The sequence below is a fragment of the Plutella xylostella genome, chromosome 23 (assembly GCF_932276165.1).
Source record: "Plutella xylostella chromosome 23, ilPluXylo3.1, whole genome shotgun sequence".
Taxonomy (NCBI): domain Eukaryota; kingdom Metazoa; phylum Arthropoda; class Insecta; order Lepidoptera; family Plutellidae; genus Plutella; species Plutella xylostella.
The window spans coordinates 3,198,156-3,221,582 of NC_064003.1; the positions used below are offsets into that span (position 1 = coordinate 3,198,156).

A 23,427-nucleotide genomic window follows, 5' to 3' on the forward strand; every position below is an offset into this window, starting at 1 on the left:
CCTTAGTCGGGTAAATTTACATAAAAAATAATATTTATTTATACTTAAACAATGTACTTAATAAAATTAAACAAGCATAAATCATACTCTCAAACCATGTGGAATATTTCATTTTGCTTCGTCACACTCCGAAAATACCACGGTTTAGGAGCACAGTACTTACCTCATAATATAATGACTGATCATACTTTTATTTGACTAAAACATACCTACTTATATACAAAATTTACTAAAAGCGCTCAAGTTTAATGAACATTACATATAATAGGCCCGTTTGGACAGCTCCAAAATGTATGGGATGACAGCTGGTGTCAAACCTAAATCATGAAAAATCTAAACAATAAGTAAGTTTTGGTGCTTTAAGTTCTTTTTCCTTTCGGCCGTTAAATAATAAGAGAGATTATGTATTTTTTTATATAGTAAATCTAGAGTAAATATAAAATTTGTGTAGCTGTCCAAACGGGCCTATTATATTTCGTCGATTGTAAACCATCACTTCTCCCCACTATGTTCCGCCACGAACTCTATTCCTGTAGTGCTATATTTAGGCGGTTTGTCGGAAGCCGCCCATTCGCAGGGGGTCCCGCGGACGTTGCTCCTGAAGGGAAGGAAGTTCAATTATCGAGCGCTAGGACGCTTTGTTGTAAAAGGGTTATGTTTTTTTTAAGTTATGGATGTATGTAGAATTCCTTTGTCACACCGTGACTATAGTTGCAGTCACGGTTGTGGCAGAGGAAGTCTACTTGTCATGTGTGCATTACTTTGTTTTAATTAGTGTTGATTGTACTCTCAGAGTATTTACCCATTTTCTTAGGAAATGAAATAAAATACTGGTAATATTTATCCATACGAATTATATTATTCTATCTAATGACGCATAAGTCGTTTGAAAGATAACAGCTAATTGTACTGCTAGAAATATTGGAAACTACGACTTCATGCGATAGAAGAGACTTATTATTACGTAACTTCCTTTACATACATAACATTATTTCTAGTCCTAAATGTAGGTTTAAAAAACATTCAGTAACCGTAACGACTGGCAAAAAATTCCTTCAAACAGCCATTGTACAACACACAGCAACCAAGATACGCCAACAACAAGAAAAATCCAACGGCTGACGTGTCGAAACAAAGCTTTTGAAATTTTAATTAAAACTGGAAACAAAAACGAGATGCTCAATGCGACAATAGCATTCAGGCTTTCAGTCAAACCGGGTTGTTACTAACGGATTACCGCCAAGGAACTTGTCGCACTGCTCACACCGGGATATACGGGTTACGGTAGCCTTCTTTACTTTTCAGAATATACCTACTTATCCACCTTTAGGTTGCCTGGAAGAGAGCTTATTTAGCGATAATTTCAGGCTATTGAGTAATTTTCCTTAGTATAAAATTGTTTTTTTTGTGTTTTGTGAAATTACACTCACGGGCAATGAAAAAGTCCACTCGTTTTCTCGCATACTAAGAGGCGCCTCTAATGGAAACTATCATGAAACTTTTGACAGATAATGTATGTAAATGACATGAGAAAACGTAAAAAAAAATCGTTTTCATAAATAGCAAAAGCCGTACTAGAGGCTCTGTTGGTTTGTTAAATGTAAGTACTTAAATGTTGCAGAAGGCGTCATTAAGTTAGCCTTTTTCGTTTAGGAGTAATTTGGTGCTTTTCAGAGTGGAATCTTTTCATTGCCCGTGAGTGTATTAAGGTATGAATGAGCAATGAAAAAGTTTAAATACCTATTTGAAAAAAATCGTTTGCTATCGTCATTTTGTGACTAGAACTTTTTCATGGCTTTTGAGTGTAAATTCAGTAAATGATTTCACATTCCTGACTAAAACATAGTCCCGTGTGTCCCAACGAATCTGTCAGACGGCGAGCAGCTGAAATCCTTCAGAAAAATTCTGTCGAACTTTCCAATTTCCGTGGTCGGAGTCATTTTTAGCTCCGACACCGCCGCCGCTGACTTAGCGCAAAGTTTTAATAGCAGTGCTATGTCTCTCCTCTCACTATGTTTGTTTTAAAAATATTTATAAGCTGCTGTTTCATTTGTGCAGTGAAAAAATTAAGAGTAAAAGAGGAAAATTAATATTGATAAATAGAATATTTGATTTGATTAGATAGAATATTCCTTATTTGTACACACACATAAAATAAACTTACATAACTTAAATACTAACACATATTATTATGTACAAAAATGGCGGTCTTATCGCTCAAAGCGACTTTTTCAACAATGATAACCTTAGGGTGGAAGGATATTTTGATCAAAGATCATCAAAGGATATAAAACTGCCGTTATTGATTGCGTCTGTTATGTAGAGTTTGATTCGAGGATGGACGAATGGTGTAGTGGTTAGTGACCCTTGACTGCTATGCCGCAGGTCCCGGGTTCCATCCACGTCCTGGAAGATATTGTTTAAAGACGGATATTTTTACTCGGATCTTGAGTGTTAACATGTATATAAAATGAATTCATATAATCTATACTTATGTATCTGTGTAGATATTTCAGCGCTGCAATAGGTAATCATATTTCATTTTATTTTTCAACACCTCTATACCTACGTGGTCATAATGATAAATACATTCTATCCTGGTATATGACATGACAGGCGCTTTATTTTCCATCTGTCATCGATTGTAACCCCTTGCACGTCGTGCGCTGGTCCTTACGTGGGGTTATGAATGAATGATTGTTCTTGCACTGTCATTGGTGTTCAATTATAATAGCTGAGAATAGGAGCGATTCGGAAAGGAGAAAGGGGAAGTGTTTTTCAGGACCTATATTTGACAAACAGTAAAAGAAATGCAAATAGGTAACACAAAAGTTAATTGAAAGGTTCATATTCTACTACAACTTAAAAACAGTGATGCTTACATTGCCATGACAAAATTTTCTATTTGTTTATCCGTTGAATTTTATTTACCTCAAGGGTTCAATTTTGAAAATCTTAGACAAGAAATTTCAATAGGAATGACTTTCAAACTTTAATACCACCAACCACAGATGATAATCTTACTTATTATTTTCAGGCAACAAAATTTAAGTTTCATTTTGTTCCTTTGATAAGTAATGCAGAAGTTTTGTGTTACCTTTGAAACAACTTACGAATAATTTGTTTACAAAGATCATACTCGAAATAAGTTTGAAAATGTTCAACGACTTCTTCAGAATACTTGAAGGAAGTTTATAGACTTTTATGAATAAATATTTTTAAGTTACGTGCGAAACGCTATCTCTATTGTTTTTACCGACACGATAAGAATAAGTTTTTCTAACAACCGGTGCGTTAAATAAGCTTACCAAAAGTACTTCATATCTCGTACCTACTATAGTTATCATTATTTTTGTATTTTTTTAGGCTGAAAAAAAACTACAAAGCCTAAGTACTCTAACCCACTTATTCATAGAAAAGTTACAGAACGTTTTAGCTCTGTAACTTTTCTATAAATAACTGGGTAAACATCTTAGCCAACCCCTTCAAATCGAGCATCATCGCATCACTGAATCAACCAATCAATTCGCGTATCTACACGTCTCGATCACTCCATCTACCAATTACGTTTCGCGCGACACATCGTTAAGCGTTAATCGTTTTTAAAAACGAGACCTCATTGGTGCGGTACTTCGTCGTTGCTGCCATATATTTTGATGATATTTTCCGAGTGGTCAGATTTGGCACAGAATAGAGAAGATTGGCGCACTTTAAGGTCAGAGGCCAAGATACACTTCTGGTCGCCAACGAAGTAAGTTCCTTTTAGACAACGACGTGACACAACGCACCAATGGGGCCTCGCCCTTATTCTGAGAGGCTCTTGGCGGAATCTTGCCGTGGTATTTATTCACCGAGCCCAGTGATCGAGATCCCGTCAGACGCAGCAACTAGACGAATCAATTTATATTTCAAATATAGCTAAGAATGAAATCGGTGTCGAGTTTAATCTAATCTAATCAATATTGAATTCTTACGCAGTTCAACCAATCAGAGCGCTGCGTTTCATACTCAAGTTAGGCTTAACTTTAGGGGCATCAAGTATAAAATTTAAAGTATTTAAGATATACGTACCTACGATACTTTGATCATTATACTATACTATGATACTTTGATAATTATACTTATTTTATTATCGCTTTCCTTAGTATGTAATGTCTATTAAAACTATTAAAAGTCTTTTTTTTAAGAATTCTTCATCAGTTTATTATACTTTCTTCAGAATAGTTTTCTCTTACAAAAAGATCTGTATAATTTTGTCACGAATCCACGAGTACTTATGAATATTATGATATTATGTAGTGCGAAATCTTGACTGTACTTAGCATATATCACACGCGCTAAAAGCATCGTATATCGTCTTGTTAGAACTGAGAGCGTGTATTGTCATATTTTACCAACGATAGTATAGTAGTTGGCTCGCAAATGTAACGGATTTTTCTAGTTGGACTACTAGCCAAGTAGGCGGAGAATAAAGAATTCATTCTTACTGAATAGTATTTTTTTTAAACTACTCTGAAAAGCACTAAAGTTCATTTCGAATAATGTCATAAAGTAAAAGTGTCAAATTAAAATCATTTTAAAACCTTAATGTAAAATATAATCTTTAAAAGTAAATACTCACAAGTTAAACTCTAAACTGTACCCTTTTGCAACCAAAACTATGATTATTGAGATATTTACGGTAAGTTTTATCACCGGAGTATTTACTTATGTATATTTTTTTCATGTCATGAATATTTTAATACGTTACTTATTGTATACATATTTTATCTGCTGATGATACACACACTGTAAAAAAGGCGCTAATCACACCAACAATATCCAGATCCCGGTCTAGAAGGAGAACAAAATGTAAATCACACTGAAAGTAGGTACTAAAGAGAACGCGGGAGCTTTCCCGCCTTTGTAAAACAAACCACAACTTTTGCGGTAAGCCTCGCCACTAGAAAGTAAATCTGAAGGCTAGCTGTGACGGCACTTTAACTATCATTTGATTGCAAATACAAATCTACAGGCTGATTTATTAAAGGGACTATCTACGTTACTGTCAGCGAAAACGCGATGACATGTACCTAAAGATGAGTAAAAATGTTTCAGTGTACTTTTATGGAAGTTTGTAATAGCAATCAGTATGCATCTTCAAATTTAATTGGTTTTGGGCTCAAATCCTCAATCTCACAACTTTTGAGTCCTATAATTATTATGAATGTCATAATGCATTGCAGAATGGTTAGCCGTATGATGGAGAATTTTATTAGCTTGTGGCATTCAAAATTTATACCTCAATAGTTTGTCATCCATTTGTCTTCGTATTGGTACATACATAACATTCTCCAATAGCACTCGACATCTTATTAGCGCTGACCTGTAGGAGTACTGCACATAATGTCATGCATATTCAATATCTTAACCCAGTGATTGTCAAACTTCGGCCCGCCCGTGACTCCTGAATAGAAAGTTGGGAACCGCACCAATCTTGTTACGAGCTTGTTTCGTCAACAATTATAATTGGTTATGAGAAGCTTATGCATAGTTTTATTGAAAACAACTGCTGAACTATGCTACAGAGTAGTAAGAATCTAAAATGATTAAACAAATAAAATCAGTTTTCTATTTTCATAAAATAACACGAGCCTCTATACAAAGAGCCTATAAATTTTCAGACATAGAGACAGCTTAGTTAGAAGCCCAACTTTGCACCTGCTTGCATGCTACTATAGGCTGAACACTTCACGATCACCCGGCTAATAAATAAACGTATCTCCTTTTTAACTTGATAGGTATATCTTAACTTGAGTATCCTTAATTTATCTATATCTCCACTTTTTCTGTTAATTATTACGTTTCTGCCTGTTTTCTATTATGTTGTTGTTAGCCATTGTATTCATAAATTAAATAATTTCACATTCAGGCTAAACGACAATCATACCTACCCCATAATGGAGCTTAAGGTACAATACAACACAATGTACTCCAGTGTTTAACTTGCATGCCCTGAGTGTAGGGCTGTGTCTCAACAGGAAATCACAAAATGATTGCCAACCTCCGCCAGAAGACGGGGCCATAGTAAATAGACTAAGGAGAATTGTAAGTCTGTGTAAATCCGTGATGGGATAGACTGTAAAAGTCTCAATATTAAGTTAAGGAACCATCAGAACTGCAGGAAGTTGGAACTTTATTGATCCTTCGATTGAATCTAAGAAAGAATACTAAATGGTTCTATCGATAAAGTAGTAGGTACCTACTCTATTTTAAAATAATATATTATACAACCCCACAGCAGCATCCTGATAACTGAAGGTACTGTTGCCGAACACGAGACGAAAACTATCTAAAACATTAGAATTTCATTAGTTTTGCTCCAATTCATGACGACGTCGGATTTATACATATTCCCACATTGCAAAGAGTAGAAAAAGTAAACTATCCTACACCTAATAAAATATGATTCGCACAAATCATGACGGCACCAAACGATATGGACTGTGGTCAGTCATTTGAGAATTAAGCGCTTTTAGCGCTGCTCCCGCTTGAATTATGAATGTCGTGTGGAGATATGGAAGTGGAATGTTCAACTGCTCTGCAAGTTGAAGCGCTGTGTGTTGTGCGATGAGCTATATACCGCTGCGGTTTCTATTCATTGGACGGCGAGTGGTCTTTGAAAGCTACCACAAGATTATGTGTATGGGGTAACTATTGAAGCAAACGTTTATCGATAGACTGAGAATTTGAGACGGAGTGTATATTCTCAATTCAATATCTAAGCAGATTCTCGCTTGAATGACACAAAACTCATTCAATTTATTATAAACACGCTTATCCCACCAAACAGGATTTAAAACACTGAATTTCCATCAAGCGTAGGCGCGGAGAAGTTATTATTATGAGGAATTTCCTCGAATATCCTGTCACGTCTATTTTAAAGCCGACCTCCTTTTGACGAGGCTTCCGGAAATTGTCTATGACTTCGTCCTTGTTTATGGTTTTAGTCATATTGCTGTGGAATCGGGTTTACCACGTTTACTGTTTATTAACCCCCGACGTAATAAGAGGGATGTTATAGGTTTAACATGTCGGTGAATCTCAGCATCTTGTAAGTATCTGTCTGTGATAAGATAAATAATAATGTTTGAGGTGAAGCTTTGCTTATGAAAAATTGTTGCTAGTTACTCTATAATTTATTCAAGTATCCCACTAAATCATTTTACATTCAGCAGTCACAAAGTTTTAGAGCCACTGGTCGCCATTTAGAATTTGACCACAAATACCGAGTGCAAACACAATAGTCAGGCAGCTACTTTGCACATTGCCCAGACATATGCACATAATCTACGTAGCATTCTATCAACCATACATAATTGAACTACACTACAAATATGGATTAGCAATGACCGGCTGAATATCTTGTCACTGTTCATTTTACAAATTGCCATAAAATCATATACATATACAGACCTAATAAGTAATTCGTAACCGATTCTTAAAATCTGCAAGCTGAAGTGGCATCAGGCCGGCCAATAGAAAAATGAACGGCTGCGGCCGCAGCACGGGCGTAATATCGACGTCGATAAACTCATATAGTGAATCGCCATAAAGTTATAGAACTACTTATGTGCCTAGACCTACAATCTACATATTCTATTGTATTAGTTTTTAGAAGCTACAGTGAAGCTGTGCAGCCTTACAGATGATTACTAATTATAACTAGTAGTGACTTATCGTATTACCCTTTTAACGAGAAACTCCCTTTTCATTCATTGCCCACCCAGACTTTACTGACGTAAGGAAACAATTTTATGCCACTCCTCGACCGGCAAATGACGTGTTTGCATATGTATCGTGTAATATTATGTACCTATCTGCATTAAACCAGGTTTTCTCAAATGTGCTCCGCGGTAGCACCTTATATTAAAGTCGAACGTTAGACCATTTTGTAAGTCAGTAAAAAAAAAGTTGACTAGCTGCACCATTTATAGTACCTAGGAGCCTGTTATCTAGTCAGTGTCACGGTAAAAAGAAAAAGCTATTATTTAGCATTATAAACACAGTTGTGCTCTGAATCTGATTTAAATGAAAATATTTTATAATTTAATTTATACTTTAGAGCCTATTTTTTCATATACAGTGCCCACCGCACACCGTCGCATATTTAATTCAAAAGCTCCGTTATTCTCACTATAAAATAGAGACGAAATGAACATTCTAGATCATTTATTAAACGTCGAAACTAAATTGAATTCGGCGAACTGCATCGATGAAGCACCGACTCTGCGCGACTCATTAGGCTGATTTCACATCAATTGTCGAACTCGATGTGGAGAGAATACCTGCCTAATTCAGTATAGTTGTATAATGGTGTCATTTGTCTACGCCAAAAGTTATACCTGAAAATAACGTATTGAATAATTAGTTCTCTCTTGAGGATCACATCAAACGATGGTTATAGAACGAAAGTTAACTATAAGTATGTATTATTAAATTTTGTATACTTAAGCAGCCGAGCTATTCATGTTTCAACATCAAGAAAACTCCTATAGATATTTGCCGTTTATGCCGTTAAAATATTGTAAAATGAAAATTTTAACTCATAATTTTCTCATAATTCAGCATATTACAAAATCAAAGGAAAAAAATATATGGATAGATAGGAGTTGATATGGATAGAAATATGTAGGAAACGTAAATAAAACCTACAACCTCTATCCAGTCATAAAAGTTTGACAGCACAGCTCAAACGGACCCAAACCCCGAAACACTCAGCCAGTACCCACTCCAGAACTTTCGGAGGCAGAAAACCCAATTAACACTCTAACAAATGTAAAGGACAATTGCTCCTCCCCATTAACCCTAAACTCTGCCGCAATCAAAACAAGTCTGTCACTACATTAAAACGGGAGCGATACACCCCAAGTCCTTTATAGAGGCGAATAGTTGAAGAAAATTAACAGTTCGAGCGCCGGTCACATGGAACTGTGGAGAGACGTAAAGGCATCAGGGAGGGCACTCTTGAATTGTATTAGGAACTTAATTATGTAGGAAATGTAGCAAAAGTTTTATATAAGTAAAACCAAAAAGGGGTCATTCGGCACAATGACTTTTCAAATTCGTAAAAAAAAACTTACTTCCCATAATAAACAATCATGTGATCTTCAATGTTTCTATAGTATTTTTTTTCTAAAAACCGATGACCGGTGTGGTGAATGAGTTGGAAGAGTTATGCATGTTTCACCAATTCACCATAGTCTGTTAGATCATTAACGCCCCTGTTCAATTATAGGACATCTCCATATAAAATTCTTGACAGATTTGTCAAAAGTCAACCAATCCCTTGTTGTGATCTAACCGATTATAGTGAAACTGAAGCTTAGGTATTCAAAAGTGCTATTAGTAAGAGCTTAATGACTGATATCTACGCATAAAAATTTCTTCTTCAATCACAGACCCAATTTACTAATGAAATTCTAAAATTTCAACAAAAATACTCAGCCTTCTTCAAAACAACCCAACGGTTTTAGCAGTAGCCCTTCAGGCTTCCGTAATTGCGGTTGGCTTCCGGTAGGATGTCCTTAATGCTCGATTAAAATTAGACCTTGCTTAAGGCGACGCCCGAAGCCGTACAGATCCCGTAATCGTTTTAGCAAACCAGCTCCTCGGTAGAGACAAGGGTTAGATTTTGCGTTTTCTCGACGCTTTTAATGGAAGAATATTGTTTTCCTTTAGGGAGTAGTAAAGGAATATTATTAATTTAAAAATGATCGGTTTGAAATGTTTATTCACATTCATGATTAACTTTTCTTGTATTAGGTAATATTTAAAAAGATGTCAGTGCAATATCTAAAATAGTAAATAAAATTTCCGAGTTGCCAGTCCGTTTTTATCACTTCATATTTAATAATTAAAAAAAATTAAAAACCGACTTCAAAAAACCACTAAAATGTAAGAAATAATTTAAGGTTTACACAAATTCTCGTATGTGACAGTACAAATATACCTAAGCAGGAACTGTTCTTTTTTGATGTTGGTGCGGTGACAAAGTAATCTAAAGAAATATGGCACCAACTTCAAAAAAGAACAGTTCCTGCTTAGGTATATTTGTACTGTCACATACGAGTAGAATTTGTGTAAACCTTAAATTATTTCTTACATTTTAGTGGTTTTTTGAAGTCGGTTTTTAATTTTTTTTAATTATTATTTTATTTTATAGTTTTTAGTTTATTTGCAATAATTTTCAATCAAAAGTAAGGTGCAAATGATACCAAAAAGTCCTACTAAGCAATACGAATCATTCAAGCCTAAACACGAAGTAGTTGCTATATACCGTTGAGGAGTTCCCCTGACTGCCTTCCGTTTCCATCATCAGATCAGCTCAAGGTCACCATCATATTTTTTTGTTATAAGAACTATATTTACGTTCTAAATTTCATTAGAATCGGTTACTAGGTGCCCAAAATGGAAATTCATACCCTGTTTTTACCCCTTTACCCACCCTTGGGGGTGAACTAAAATTCTGAAAAAAAAATGGGACTACCTGGGAGCTCAATGCAATACAACAAAAAAAGAATTTTCAAAATCGGTCCATAAACGGCGGAGTAATCGGTGAACATACATAAAAAAAAGATCCCGACGAATTGAGAACCTCCTCCTTTTTTTGAAGTCGGTTAAAAACACTCGCGTCTGCAACAAAAACTAAAACACAATTACACACAAAACTGCTCAACTTACACAAATCTTCAAAATGCATTCGAAAACCTCTGAAAACATTCGGAGCAGCGGTATTGCTCTAATTAAAATACCCGCTAAAACTATGAACTAGTTTACGGAAAGGGTTTTTGAGTAGTTTCCGGCTTTTGTTTTTCTTTTCAACTCACTCAGAGTTTCTGGAGTCCACGAAGTAATTATACTTCGTGAGACTCGGGTCTGCGAAGAGTGCAAAAGGCTGTACGACTCTTAAATCCGTGATGATGCTGTTTGAAAAAAGCTTGTCGTGCAAACTTCACTTGAACTCTTTGACAGTTCTATAATTTTATTCTCATATAAACATTCATGTTCAATTCTTCACCCAAGTGCTGAGCCGATTCTAAATATTATAATTGAAACGTTGCAAGCTTGCACAGTTCAATCACAAAATGTCACAGGCAAAGCCGCTTGGTGTGTTGAGTGAAAGTTTAGATTTTCTCACGTTAACTGGAGTTGCAAAACCATGTCTGTCATCATCAAGCAATAATCGTTCAGTGCCTCTTCCAAGGATCGCTGTGCCAAAACACGCTTACCTTTGTAAACAATAAGTTTTATTTTCGTTTTCGTAATAAACTATTACATTTTTGACTTACTCGGAATAGGATCCCAATACTCGGAAAAAGGATACAAAACAACATTCCACCCCTCTCGAAAATTAATATTAATTTTTCGTCCGCCACGCCATCTCGTTTGTAACAAAGGAAACTCGTGATTAAAATTTCTCGATAGTGTTAAGAATAGAGTGCTGTAAGCTACTTGAGCACCGACTAAGTAACACTTAAGCTTGATTGCTTACTAAATTGTTAATGCACTTCAATTTCATGTAGCCGGGGCCGTTCTACAATATTTTAAGGCTGTACAAATAAATATACATTATTCAGTTATGTACTTAACTATGATGAATCTAGCAATACGGTTACCCTTACCATCATAGAGTTTCAAAATAAAAAATGTAAGTAAGTATAGGTTTAATTCATAAAATTCGTTCCTGACACGCCTACAAACCAACAATTCAGCTGTTTAGTGAGCAATAGAATAGACCACATTTGGTATATCAGAACAGATGACACAGACGCTCTGAATATATAGTAATAATGCTCATGGTGTCTTTGGAATACTGTAATTTAATCAAAGTGAGATTGAATTTCATACGAAATTACCCTAGTAATATACATAAGTATACTTACTTACTATATTAAGAGTACACCGGTACATTAAAATCTAGGATTTGGAGTTATTGTGATCGAAGCTCTTGTAAGTATCGTTTTATAACACCACACATCCTTTTTTGTATCTAAGTATATTATATTACGACTGCAGAAGTCTAGTAGGTAGAATTTATCGTCATAAAAAACCTTTAAACCAATTCATATTTTTTAACGTAATTATACTTTACCTACATAATATTACAATGCTGTAACAACTTCTCAAAGGAACAAAGACTTGAATTTCAGAGTGCTTATAAAATATTTATCATTCTGGGCGTACCGAATTCTTGTTTAGTCAAAGGCCATTATAATTTACGTGTACTTGTAATTCATAGTCTAAAACTTGGTTAAGTAGGTACTTTCTTTCAATTGTCACGGTACACAGGAGTGCACTCAATTGATCTTAATTTTGTTTTGGGGTTTGCTAACCATTTCTCCCATAATTCAAATTGATCTAAACTAGTGGTAGAAATAAATGATTTAATTATTATTCTTTTAAGTGGTAAAAAGTATGTGCAAATGAGTAGTTTATAATCTCAAGCCTCCATTAAATAGTACTAAATAAACTGGTACTTCCCACCTCAATATAAACGCCCCGTCCTAAGTCCAAGGGAAATTTAGTATCAAAACTTCCCTTAATTTATGTGTTTCAATAAGTCAAACTGTTTGCCTACAACTTTTCGGTCTTACTTCATTATTTTCTCATTTCCCCGGTCAAATTGAGAATTTATGAACTTTTGTCCCTTTATGCTCGACATTTCTTTATTGTAAATTATGCAATTCAATTACTATAATAATTTAACAGTAACATAATTTGGACTGTTTCATTATTTTTTTCTGACACAAAAAAATGAGGAGGAGGTTTTCAATTCGTCTATATGCATGTTTTTTGTTTGATCTATAATTCCGCCATTAATTGACTGATTTTGATCATTGTTGTTTTTTTTTTTTTCATTTATTCATGTTTTTTAAGTCTATAATAATGAGTGATATGATACGGAATAGCAACATCGCTGCAGTAGCATAGCCGGTGCAAGCTGGATACTCATAAAAGCTAAATTGTGCTGTCAAGAAATTTTACGTGGTCATACGCGGTCTAGTGTGAGATTTTATTACGTGAAGTTTCAATTAGAAGCCTTAACTTTAACAATCTCCAGTTTTAGTGTTCTACAAGATCGCAATTTTGAGTTAAAAGCAATTATATTTTTGTTCCACTAACTTTGTCTATTGTTCAACAGTTAAAGTACCTACCCACAAGTACATTATAATTTCATTTTTGAAAGTGCAGGAACAGTGTTAGATTTATATTTCAAGAGGTTTTTGAGGAATTTTCAGATACGAATGTTATCAATAAACTTATGATTTATATTTTACAATAACTAAAAATTGCAATAATTGTAATATCAGACAAATTTATTTCAAGAGGTTTTTGAGGAATTTTCCGATACGAATGTTATCAATAAACTTATGATTTATATTTTACAATAACTAGAAATTGTAATATCAGACAAATTCTCCTTGCATAGGTTGGCATTTATTGCAACGAGATAAAGTCGTGGCATGCATCGCTCTGAATTTCAGGGTATTCATTGGAAACCATTGAAAAGAAGATTTTGCATTTACCAAGTAATTATTGTCGTCTATCTATGTATGTCTAATGCGACCATTTTTATTGTTAGTGAGTTAAAAAAAAAAAAACACGCACTCACACCTTGTACTAATGTACTCCCTTGCGGGATAGGCAGAGGTGCATTGCTGCACCCACTTTTCGCCAGAGTGTTTTGTTAGTCCCAATGTAATAGGGGGCGGGCCTATTGCCATTTTACGGGCACATCCAAGACCCGACAACAAATATCTGTGTTTTTTTAATTCCATTTAAGTACCTACATCGCCCTTACACGTTTTATATAACTACGGTCATTGCTAAAATCCGTCGCACCGCACACAACAAACCCCTATTATGTAAACAGTTCAATCGGAGCAGCGATTATAAATCCATAGCAACTCACAGCGAGAGAGTTGCACGCTGCACCGATAAATTAGGCTACAGTTTCAGCTGTAACTCGACATCCGAGTAGTAATGGCAGCCTATTCTGTACGGTAATGCAGTCGAAATTCTGCAGTAGTCGAAAACAAGTGACTGTAAGTAAATCAGCGTATTCTATAAGTTTAAGTTTTGCATTAAAGTAGTGAGAATTAAAAATGTTTTATGCTTGTAAAATGACACCATTATTAGCGAAAGTCAATATAAACATATAAACTACTGTTTATTACTGTTTATTAAACTACTATTCGGAAATAGGGCTCTTACGTTCTACGGATAACTACCTAACTACTCACTAAAAAATAAAACTGAACTACCATCCATCACCATAACCTTAAAATTATCTGCCATTATCACAATGATACAAACCTAGGTAAAGCTAGGTAGAAGTTCACGGATGGATAAAACCAAAACCAACTCTTAGATCTACTACCTTATCTTATGGGAGCAATAAGATACAACTAACTTAACAATAACTAACGACAATTGCATTAATATCTCATAAGAATAGCCCTACGGTACTGAATCAGGACTACCGCTACTGAAGTGTTGGGAAATTCAATATAGTTCTGACCAATTGCGGTCCAGCTCAAATACTGGTCGATACAATTTGATACTGTAATTTAATTTAATTATTAATATGGCGGCAGCAGCTCGGTGGATACGGAAATTTAATTTAATGAAAATACTGATCAGTAAATACGTTCGATTAAGTGATTGGTTCTTTAATGAAAACTGCCTATACAACGTGTTTTGCTTTGCTTTTTCTTATATACATACTTACATTATATTATGTATCAATTCTGCATGCATATAGGTATTATCATAATCAGGGCAATAGCCTGTAGAGACAAAACAGTTAGATAAGTATTTAAAATATTTAAATAGTCATCCTAAATGCTAGACATGAGTATGGATTTGATTACATATCCTTAACCTTAAACTCATATTAATTACGTAGGAGTACACACATCTACCTCCAATTTCAACTTAAAACTGCGAGTATCAAACGATGAAACTCTAACTTATAAAATTTGATATTTAATTTAGTCGATCGGAAAATTTAAATTCATTTCAAGACTGTCCTCCTGTCTCCATGTAAATCAATTTGAGCCCTGTCTTGGCCTGCGTCCAACCTCCTTGAGTTTTCAGATCGTGTTAAAATGGCCGCTTGTTTATACATGCACCCGACTGTAAGGTTTATGGACTTGTCGCATTTACATCCGTGTAGGTACGAAGATTTTCAAATGAACGGTTTTAGGGGCTGTATTTTTTATGTTTTTGTTCTACGGATGGACATTTCTGATTCAATCAAGAATTGAAAAGCTGAAGGTTGTAGTAGGTAGCTAGGTACCTAGGTTTTATCGGGCCATGGATACGTAAGTATTTTACTTTAAAAACTATCTGATAAAACTTTCAATAAATTTTGAATAATATTTCTAAGTACCTACTCGCGACACCTTAACCCTTAATTACTCGCATGGAGTCCTGGGGTAAGATTTTTTTTTGTGTCATCTTAGCATGTTGGTGGCTAGGCTAACACTACTACAGACAGACTAGCATTTGAGAGTTGTAGCATGGTGACCATACATGCATACCTGGTGACGAGTCAGTCAGATTACTTGTCAACTTGACTGACTATGTCAGTCGCTGACTGTCCAGGCCCTGTAGCACAGGGCGCTAATAAGACGTCAAAAAAGTTCTCCGTCGCGCTCAATCTTGAGGCTGTGCGATGTGAGTGACAGCGATGCAAAACTTTTGTTTCGTCTTAAATACGCCCCGTACTAGCCCTTCAGAGTGCTTAGATTTCGCCGATCATGAGGTAAATTTTTCCCACATCACTTTATGAAGGTAATAATAATAATAATAATAATAATAAATTTATTTATTCGAAGTAAAGTGATTACAGTAAAGTTCTTATGGCTAGGATTTGGATGAAAATACATAATTGGTAGACTGTTGCCGTAGCGTCTGCTCTCATAGCTAGGCTATAGAATAGCCTGTATTAATGAGAAGCAGGCCCCTGACATAAATAGTTTTGGTACAGTGTTGAAAAAAATAATTGATTACTTTAAGTACAGTTATTGTAAATAACCTAGTAAAAATTTAGTGACAAATAACATTTACATTTTAATCTTATTAATATAATATTATATATGTTTGTGTGTGTTTGTGTGTGTGTGTGTATGTGTGTGTGTGTGTGTGTGTGTGTGTGTGTGTGTGTGTGTATGTGTGTGTGTGTGTGTATGTATGTATGAGTATGTATGTTATGTTACCGCGATCATGAAGTTTTCAGTCTCATCGTATGTCAATTTACTGAGTAATTCAGTAATAATATTTTTGCATTCATGCAGAGAAAGCCTTTACTTACACCCCATTTTTAGCAACCCTCCAGTGCCTTTTGTGTGTAAAAAAGTAAGTAGCGCCATCTGCTTTGCAACGTAAGAACTACCTACAACCTTCACCGTATCACCCGCATCTACAACCTCGGTGTGCTTCTGCGGCATTACTACCCATAATAACGATACGGTTCTAACTACCAGAGATAGATGGCGTTAAATGTTAAATGGATTGTTTTTCCTTGTTTCAGATTTCTTCAGCCATCAAACACAAAGGAGTCGACTAACGAATAATTCCACGAGCATAGTCAAACGTTTAAAGTTCCTAAAAATACATTCACATTTAGGATAGTAGCTAAAATAACAAAAATGTACAATTCCAGCGAATTTCTGCATAGCGCTGGCGTTAGCCGCCACATGCAGGCCACTGGAGAAGCCCCTTCACAAAAAGCTAGCATGAAAAGACGATCATGCGAGGTCCCTTTAGGCGACATATCTACCAACAATTTCAAAGTATCCCTCGGTGATATCACGAACGTTGCTACAGACGGGCCAAGCTACGATTGCCGGTCGCTCCGCTCAGTCAAGTCGTCCAATGATGATAACAGATCCTTACGATCGTATCGGCCTATTGATAGCCGGAGCGTAAAGAACTTTCGTTCTTCGCTCATTGATCTGTCCAACTATTCATCCTTGTCTCGGCCGCCGAGTTATGACCAGTTGTCTCGGAGGTCCATGATCGAGGGTGCTGGCGATGGCCCGTTCACTTCGAGCATCGAGGGAGTGCTATGGTCAGATGAGGAGGAGAATGAATACTTCTATCACGAGAACATCACATCCGCTTGGAATCAAGGTACGTGACTTTTCTTTGATTTCTCCGATTAGCTGATTGATTACATTTCCAATAGATTAATTGGAAATGGGATGAAAGTTAAGCTCGTTGATCATTTTGATTAGCGCTAAGCTTTCATATCCATTGTATTTTGAAATGAATAATTTATAAATGTCTCTTTTATTACCGTTACTTGAGTATTTTTGTTTTTACAGCCCTTTTATATAAACACCGGCAGGCAGTACTTACTAAAATAATCCAATAGGACCCAATGAAAGAAACGTAGCAGCTAGGTCCATCTAACAACCACTGTCAGCCAATAACATAGACCCTCCCACACAATAAATTACTTCAATTTTCAGCTATTTATACCAGATAATAATATATCTACGTTATTATGTCCGGCACTGAGGGTCACTCTATCGTACAAAATAGACTAATTATTAGTCTATGCTAACGATAAACGAACTTTCGGAGCGCCGTTTCACTGACCACGACTCTATGCAGTAGCATTAAACGTACCGATACAATGGCAAGTCTCATTCGTCAGTTTTTTGTCAACATGGAGTGGCCCCCTGGCCCAGTTCCTTTAGATTCTCTAGCTCGGGACTAAATTGCAAGTAAGCATGCGCTTGATTGAGGGCCGACAGTTGAAGAGATAGCCATCTCTGAAGATCCAGGCGGTAGGGCTGCAACACACAAGTTGCAGGTGTTATAGTCAAGGAAATAATTAATAAGAATAATTATAAGAATAGTAAATGTAACGTCAATAATTTAATTCAAAACTATTAAAAATCTACAATTGAGTGCAGGCTAAACAGTGCCCCAACAGGTCTATGTCCAGCAGTGGACGATTGTTGGCTCATTATAAGAAAATGAGATGTATACCTAGTACCTACATAAGAATATATTATTACACTTTTTACTTGGATTTAATAAGCAAACTTGTCAACCTTTACTAACAAATAGAGTAAGACAGTAATTTCATAGCATTACTTATTTTATCGACTATTAACTACGACATAAGTACAAATATTATTGAGTTCCGTTATACTTAACTCCACGTCCATTCAACTACATCCCTGCTCAGCCAAGACGTATACTTTCGCAATTTTCCGTTAATTTAAATGTTGGTTTTAGATTTCTTCGCAAGTTATTAGTGTCCGATGTCTGCAACGTGTACTGTCAACAGCTTTCTTGTGCGTTTCTTGATTAAAATCACTGCTATCTCTCGTGTATGTTTTCTTGATGACTTCAGAATTTACACGTAATAATTCACCATCACGATCGTAAGTTATTTCTGGATCTTTAACAAGAAACAACGCATCGTCTTCGTTTGGTAGAAACTCTTTACTTTAATAACTGGTTACATTGATAAAATTTACACTTAAATTGACGTTGAATATAGCTACTAAAATACCTACCTTTATCACCCTCGTCCTTTCTATGAATATCAATTTTTAAAAGCAACACCTTGTTCATCACTCATGAATTATGAAAAACAAGAATGTCGGTTTTACAAGCAACAAATCAAAGTGTGAATATGAACATCGATCCATAAAAAATCGCATAACTTTAGATCATAAAGTCGTTTTGCATTTTATGACGGTTTATTGGATGATTTGTTTTAAAAATGCTTACCGCAATCAATAAAATTTCTAGAAGGTTCTTAAATTATACTGCTTTCCAAATTTAGGCACAAGTTGATCAAATCTTTGACATAAATAAATAAAACAAAGATGTAAAGTGTCCAAACACGATAATTTGATAGTCATAAGACCCATACGAGTCAATTGAAATAACATAAAGCGTGAGTTCCACCGCCACGATATGGAACATCACAAATTACGTACATGTAACCGTCAGAGCAAGTGACCCCCGCTGGGAGTCGCTCACCAAACGACGAGCAAATTTCACGCCTGCATTACTTTTGAAGGCCCAATAAAATTATTAATACCTACCTCCTTATCCAAAATTATAATGTCCTTTGAGTTGAAGATTTGAAGAAGTAACATTCCTTTCACTCATTTTGTCGACATTCATACGAAGATGAGTTTTTAATTATAACTCGACCCTAATTCAGGACAGACTGAATAATTTGACGTCAAGTATCATCTCTGAGATAGTGGTGGACGGATAGATATTGGGTCCTTGAATCTTTCTGTATGGTGTCAATGAAGTTTTTCCTGCAAAAGTACAATAAATTAATACTTAGGTAAGTTTACCATTGTACTTGTTATTCTATGGTACTTACCTACACAATTAGATAAAAGTACCCTACCGGCGTATGTCACATGACATAGCAAAGGGAAGCAGTTTCAGTTTATTTCGCATTGACTTCATCATCTCGAGTTGCATGTGTGTCGGTATTATTTAAAATTACTTCCGTAATTATTTACGCCTTCCCACATCCCGCATCAAGATTACATCTTTACTGCAACGCCATCTGCCGAACGAGTTGTGAGATATATTATATTATGATTCTCGTAAAATATTGAATGCTCAGATGAACTTTCGTTGTGAGTATTGTCGTATAGGACTCCCTTATAATAAAGGTAATATAGATTGAGATAGAGTACCATAGTTAAATTAGGTAATACTAAATAATCATAAATATTCCCGCAAGAGTTAGAAAAGGATGGTACTTACTATGTCCCAGCGTTAGGTACCTATTGCTTATTGAAAAAATATGCAGCTTTTTCACCAGTATACTCGTAAGTAATATTAGTACGGTCCTTGGAATAACCTAACTTTGTAGCTAATTCTAGATTATATTCCTACCTAAATACTTAGTTCATTTTAAACTGTGCTTGGTAATAAATATTGAATAATCACCGAAACCAGAAGCTTCGAAAATATATTGATGGCTACCATATTTTCGATACCAATCTTGAAAGCAGACAGAAATAAAATACTGATATTGATTTACATTTGAACCGATCAATGAATGAGCTGTTTGTTTTGATACATCCAGTCAGATTACGTTTAATTATGTAAATGCATGGGAGCACATTGATTGAGAGCACCTTTGTTCATGATAGCATGGATCGATGGAGTGACAAAGATTATTGGAAATAAGTATATATCAACTGAAATTACCGGATTGGATTTTGTATTTTTTCCTAAGTAATGATTATGTAATGTATTGATGTATTAGTATCTAACCATAGCTCTTTAAAAAAATCTAACCTAAATCCTTTCAATATAATGTAGTGCGTTTTACATAAAATAAACATATCTGAATGTTAGTAACAAACTACGTAGTCACTTCTGCATTGATAAATAAATACATTATTTATTGATCCTACAGTTAGGTCAATGAACTGATGAAATAAAATATCCTAATCATCAAGAGCCGTCAAAAAATTTATGAGCCGTCAAAAAATTTATATAAACAAACAAAAAACCCGACTGCACGCTAAAAAGATGAAAACAAGCCCCAATGTTAATGGAAAGTATCGCAGGCGGGGACCAGCAGAGGGTAAATGGTGACATTTAGCTGAATGTTACTTAGATAGGTAGACCTTGTGTGGCGGTACAGTTGGTGAAGTTGGTCCCCGCCTGCGATACTTTTCATTAACATTGGGGCTTGTTTTCATCTTTTTAGCGTGCATTCGTGTTTTTTGTTTGTTTATAATTATATTTTTTTATTTGTAATTTTTGCAGGACCAACTTGACCGCCACACAAGGTCTACCTATCTAAGTAACATTCAGCTAAATGGTGAACCCTCTGCTGGTCTTGTTTTCATATTTTTTGCGTGCAGTCGGGTTTTTTGTTTGTTTATAATGAAAAAAAAATTCTTACAAAAAAATAGAGTAAGTAAGCCACAATTATGTATACCTACCTAAATTTAAGTAATTATTGAATTTTATAGGCTAGCTCGCACTGAAATATTAATAATACTTAATATATATTATTTATCTATCAAAATACCACTTATGAGGTGATACCTACGTTTACATTTGATTTCATATTTGGTGCAGGCCAGAGCTTTAGTCATGAAAACCTTTTCTCACGAAGCTAGCAAACACGTGAGGTAGAACCTTAATAAAGATGCTTAACTGTGCAATAAAACTTTTAATAAAACACGACTGTACACTTTAATAAAATTCTCAAATTAAAACCGACGACCGGATAGCGCAGGAGTTAAAATCTGACTGTTGTACCGAGAGTACCGGGTTCAATTCCCAGCCAGAGAATGCGTAAGCGTACCGACAGCTATAGCATCTTGGTTTTATTAAAAAAACTTATAGGTAAGTATTATGTTTTTTGCTTAAAATAATTTACTCTGAGATCAGGTTTTCAACATTTTTAACCCACCATAAACTTACCTGTGCCTTAGTAAATTCCACTAAGAACTTCCATATAACATGGTTATTGATTATTTGGCAGATATAATGACTGGTTCATATGGCTAAATGACTTTATCGTGCAAAATTTAAATTTGCCTGTTTATGAAGTATGTTTATGGGAGAGCTCAATCGCGTTTTATTTATAAAATTGTAAAGCTAAGTTGTATTGAAGATATTCATCTAACTTTCACAAAATGCACCTACCTAGGTACATTTATTGGAGTCAAAATGCTCAACGGTGTATTAAATACCGCAATCATCGTTGGAATAAGGCTTAAAAGCGAAATTTACAACCTATAAATGCTGGTTCGAAGAGAGTTTATTCACAAATGGCATAAAAAGTAATTGCCCTAGCAAAGAATTGAAGCCAGTGTAAACTGGACGGTTCTATGTTGTACCATTAGTGCATTATTACTGTTCAGTTTGTATAGATTTTGCTTCTAAGTGAACAGCTCAAGTTAGATTGGTCCCTTATACTCGTACTTACTGGTAGTAATTGCGACAATGTATGTAAGTGTCCTCTTTCCATACATTCTTGTAGTCTAAGTATATACAGAAGAGAGTAGCCAGTATATATGTCGCAAGCATCTGGTTTAATCTTCTGTTTGATTGAACCGCTAGCCCGTTCATTGGATGACGCTATTCAGTTGTATGACTAGGCCGAACGTTGATTGTACAAGCGTCACAAAACGTCCAACTAGTTAGCGGACTTAAAATCAGTCAGGTGGTGAATAAAACAAATATGGCGTCTAACAGCGAACAGCTGACACAAAAAGCACTTGTATTGTTATTTTTTGCAAATAAATTAGCTTTAAAGTGCGTTATTTATGTTAAAATAGTGTGACAACATGGATTTACCTATTATTACACCGCCGGCGGATAGTTTCAAAGAAAAAAATGTGCTGAAACTGGATAATTATGAACAACAATATCAAGGTACGTTTATTGTTATTGTTTAGTTAATTTGTGAGATGAGAGCTTTGTAACATAGTCTTTTTGTTGACTCTTGTCTGGTCATGTTCATCCTAACCAGACATTATAAAGTTGCTATACCATCCCATTTAACGACTTCGCTGAATAACGTTCAGTCAAGACGTTGGACGTTAGAGTCAACCACTTGACGAGTTGTTCTTTAGTCATTCAACTGAGTAGCGTCATCCAATCAACGGGCTAGCGGTTCAATCAAACAGGAGATTAAACCAGATGTCTGCGACATATACAACCCGCTCGCTAGTTATACACAACCCGCTAAAATTATATTCTTGGGGCGTTTGTGCGTGTTTTGAAACTATACAAGGCCAGAACGCAGAGGGTGGGACTGCTCACGTATAGTTTCAAATTAAAATGGTGCCATGATTTACTTGAAAGTATACAAGGCCATTACGCACTAATCGTGTATATTTTCAAGTAAGTTGGGCCAAAATTATGCCTTGAAAATATACTGCAGCAGTTACCACTGCGTACTAATCGTGTATATTTTCAAGTGCGAAGCGGCAATGCGAGCACTTGAAACTATACGTGATTAGTTACCAGGTAGTAGGTTTTTATATTTAATACCCATAGAAAGATAGGGTAGGCTCCCCAAAACTTGATGAAAAATATGTCTATAATAGGTCTATAGGGTCTTACACTCACGAGCTAGTAATAAGTCCTAGTTGCAAAATGTCAACACCAAATGATCCCAATTTTTTATAATTTGATCAAAATTTACGTTTTAGTAGGTTATGATAATATTTTGATGCGATGTTAATTGTACTTTAATATTGCCGACGGCGTCATTAAGCTAGTCTTTTCCGTTAATGGTACCGATTCCCGAGTTAAGGAGATCATTTCCAGTACCGAGATTTGGCCGAGATGATGTAATTTCGAGTGAAATTGAAAAAATGGTATTCTGGCGATCTCGCGTAAAACGTC

General features: G+C 35.4%; 1 protein-coding gene across 1 annotated transcript in view; it reads left to right on the forward strand.

Annotated features, from left to right (window-relative positions):
- Positions 1 to 23,427, forward strand: part of LOC119692537 (protein TANC2) — a 171,439-nt gene that overhangs the window by 41,608 nt on the left and 106,404 nt on the right. Inside the window, exon 3 of the mRNA XM_048629497.1 lies at positions 16,580 to 17,181. Coding sequence (XP_048485454.1) covers positions 16,698 to 17,181 — 484 coding nt within the window. The 5' untranslated portion in view covers positions 16,580 to 16,697. The remainder of the gene's footprint in view (positions 1 to 16,579; positions 17,182 to 23,427) is intronic.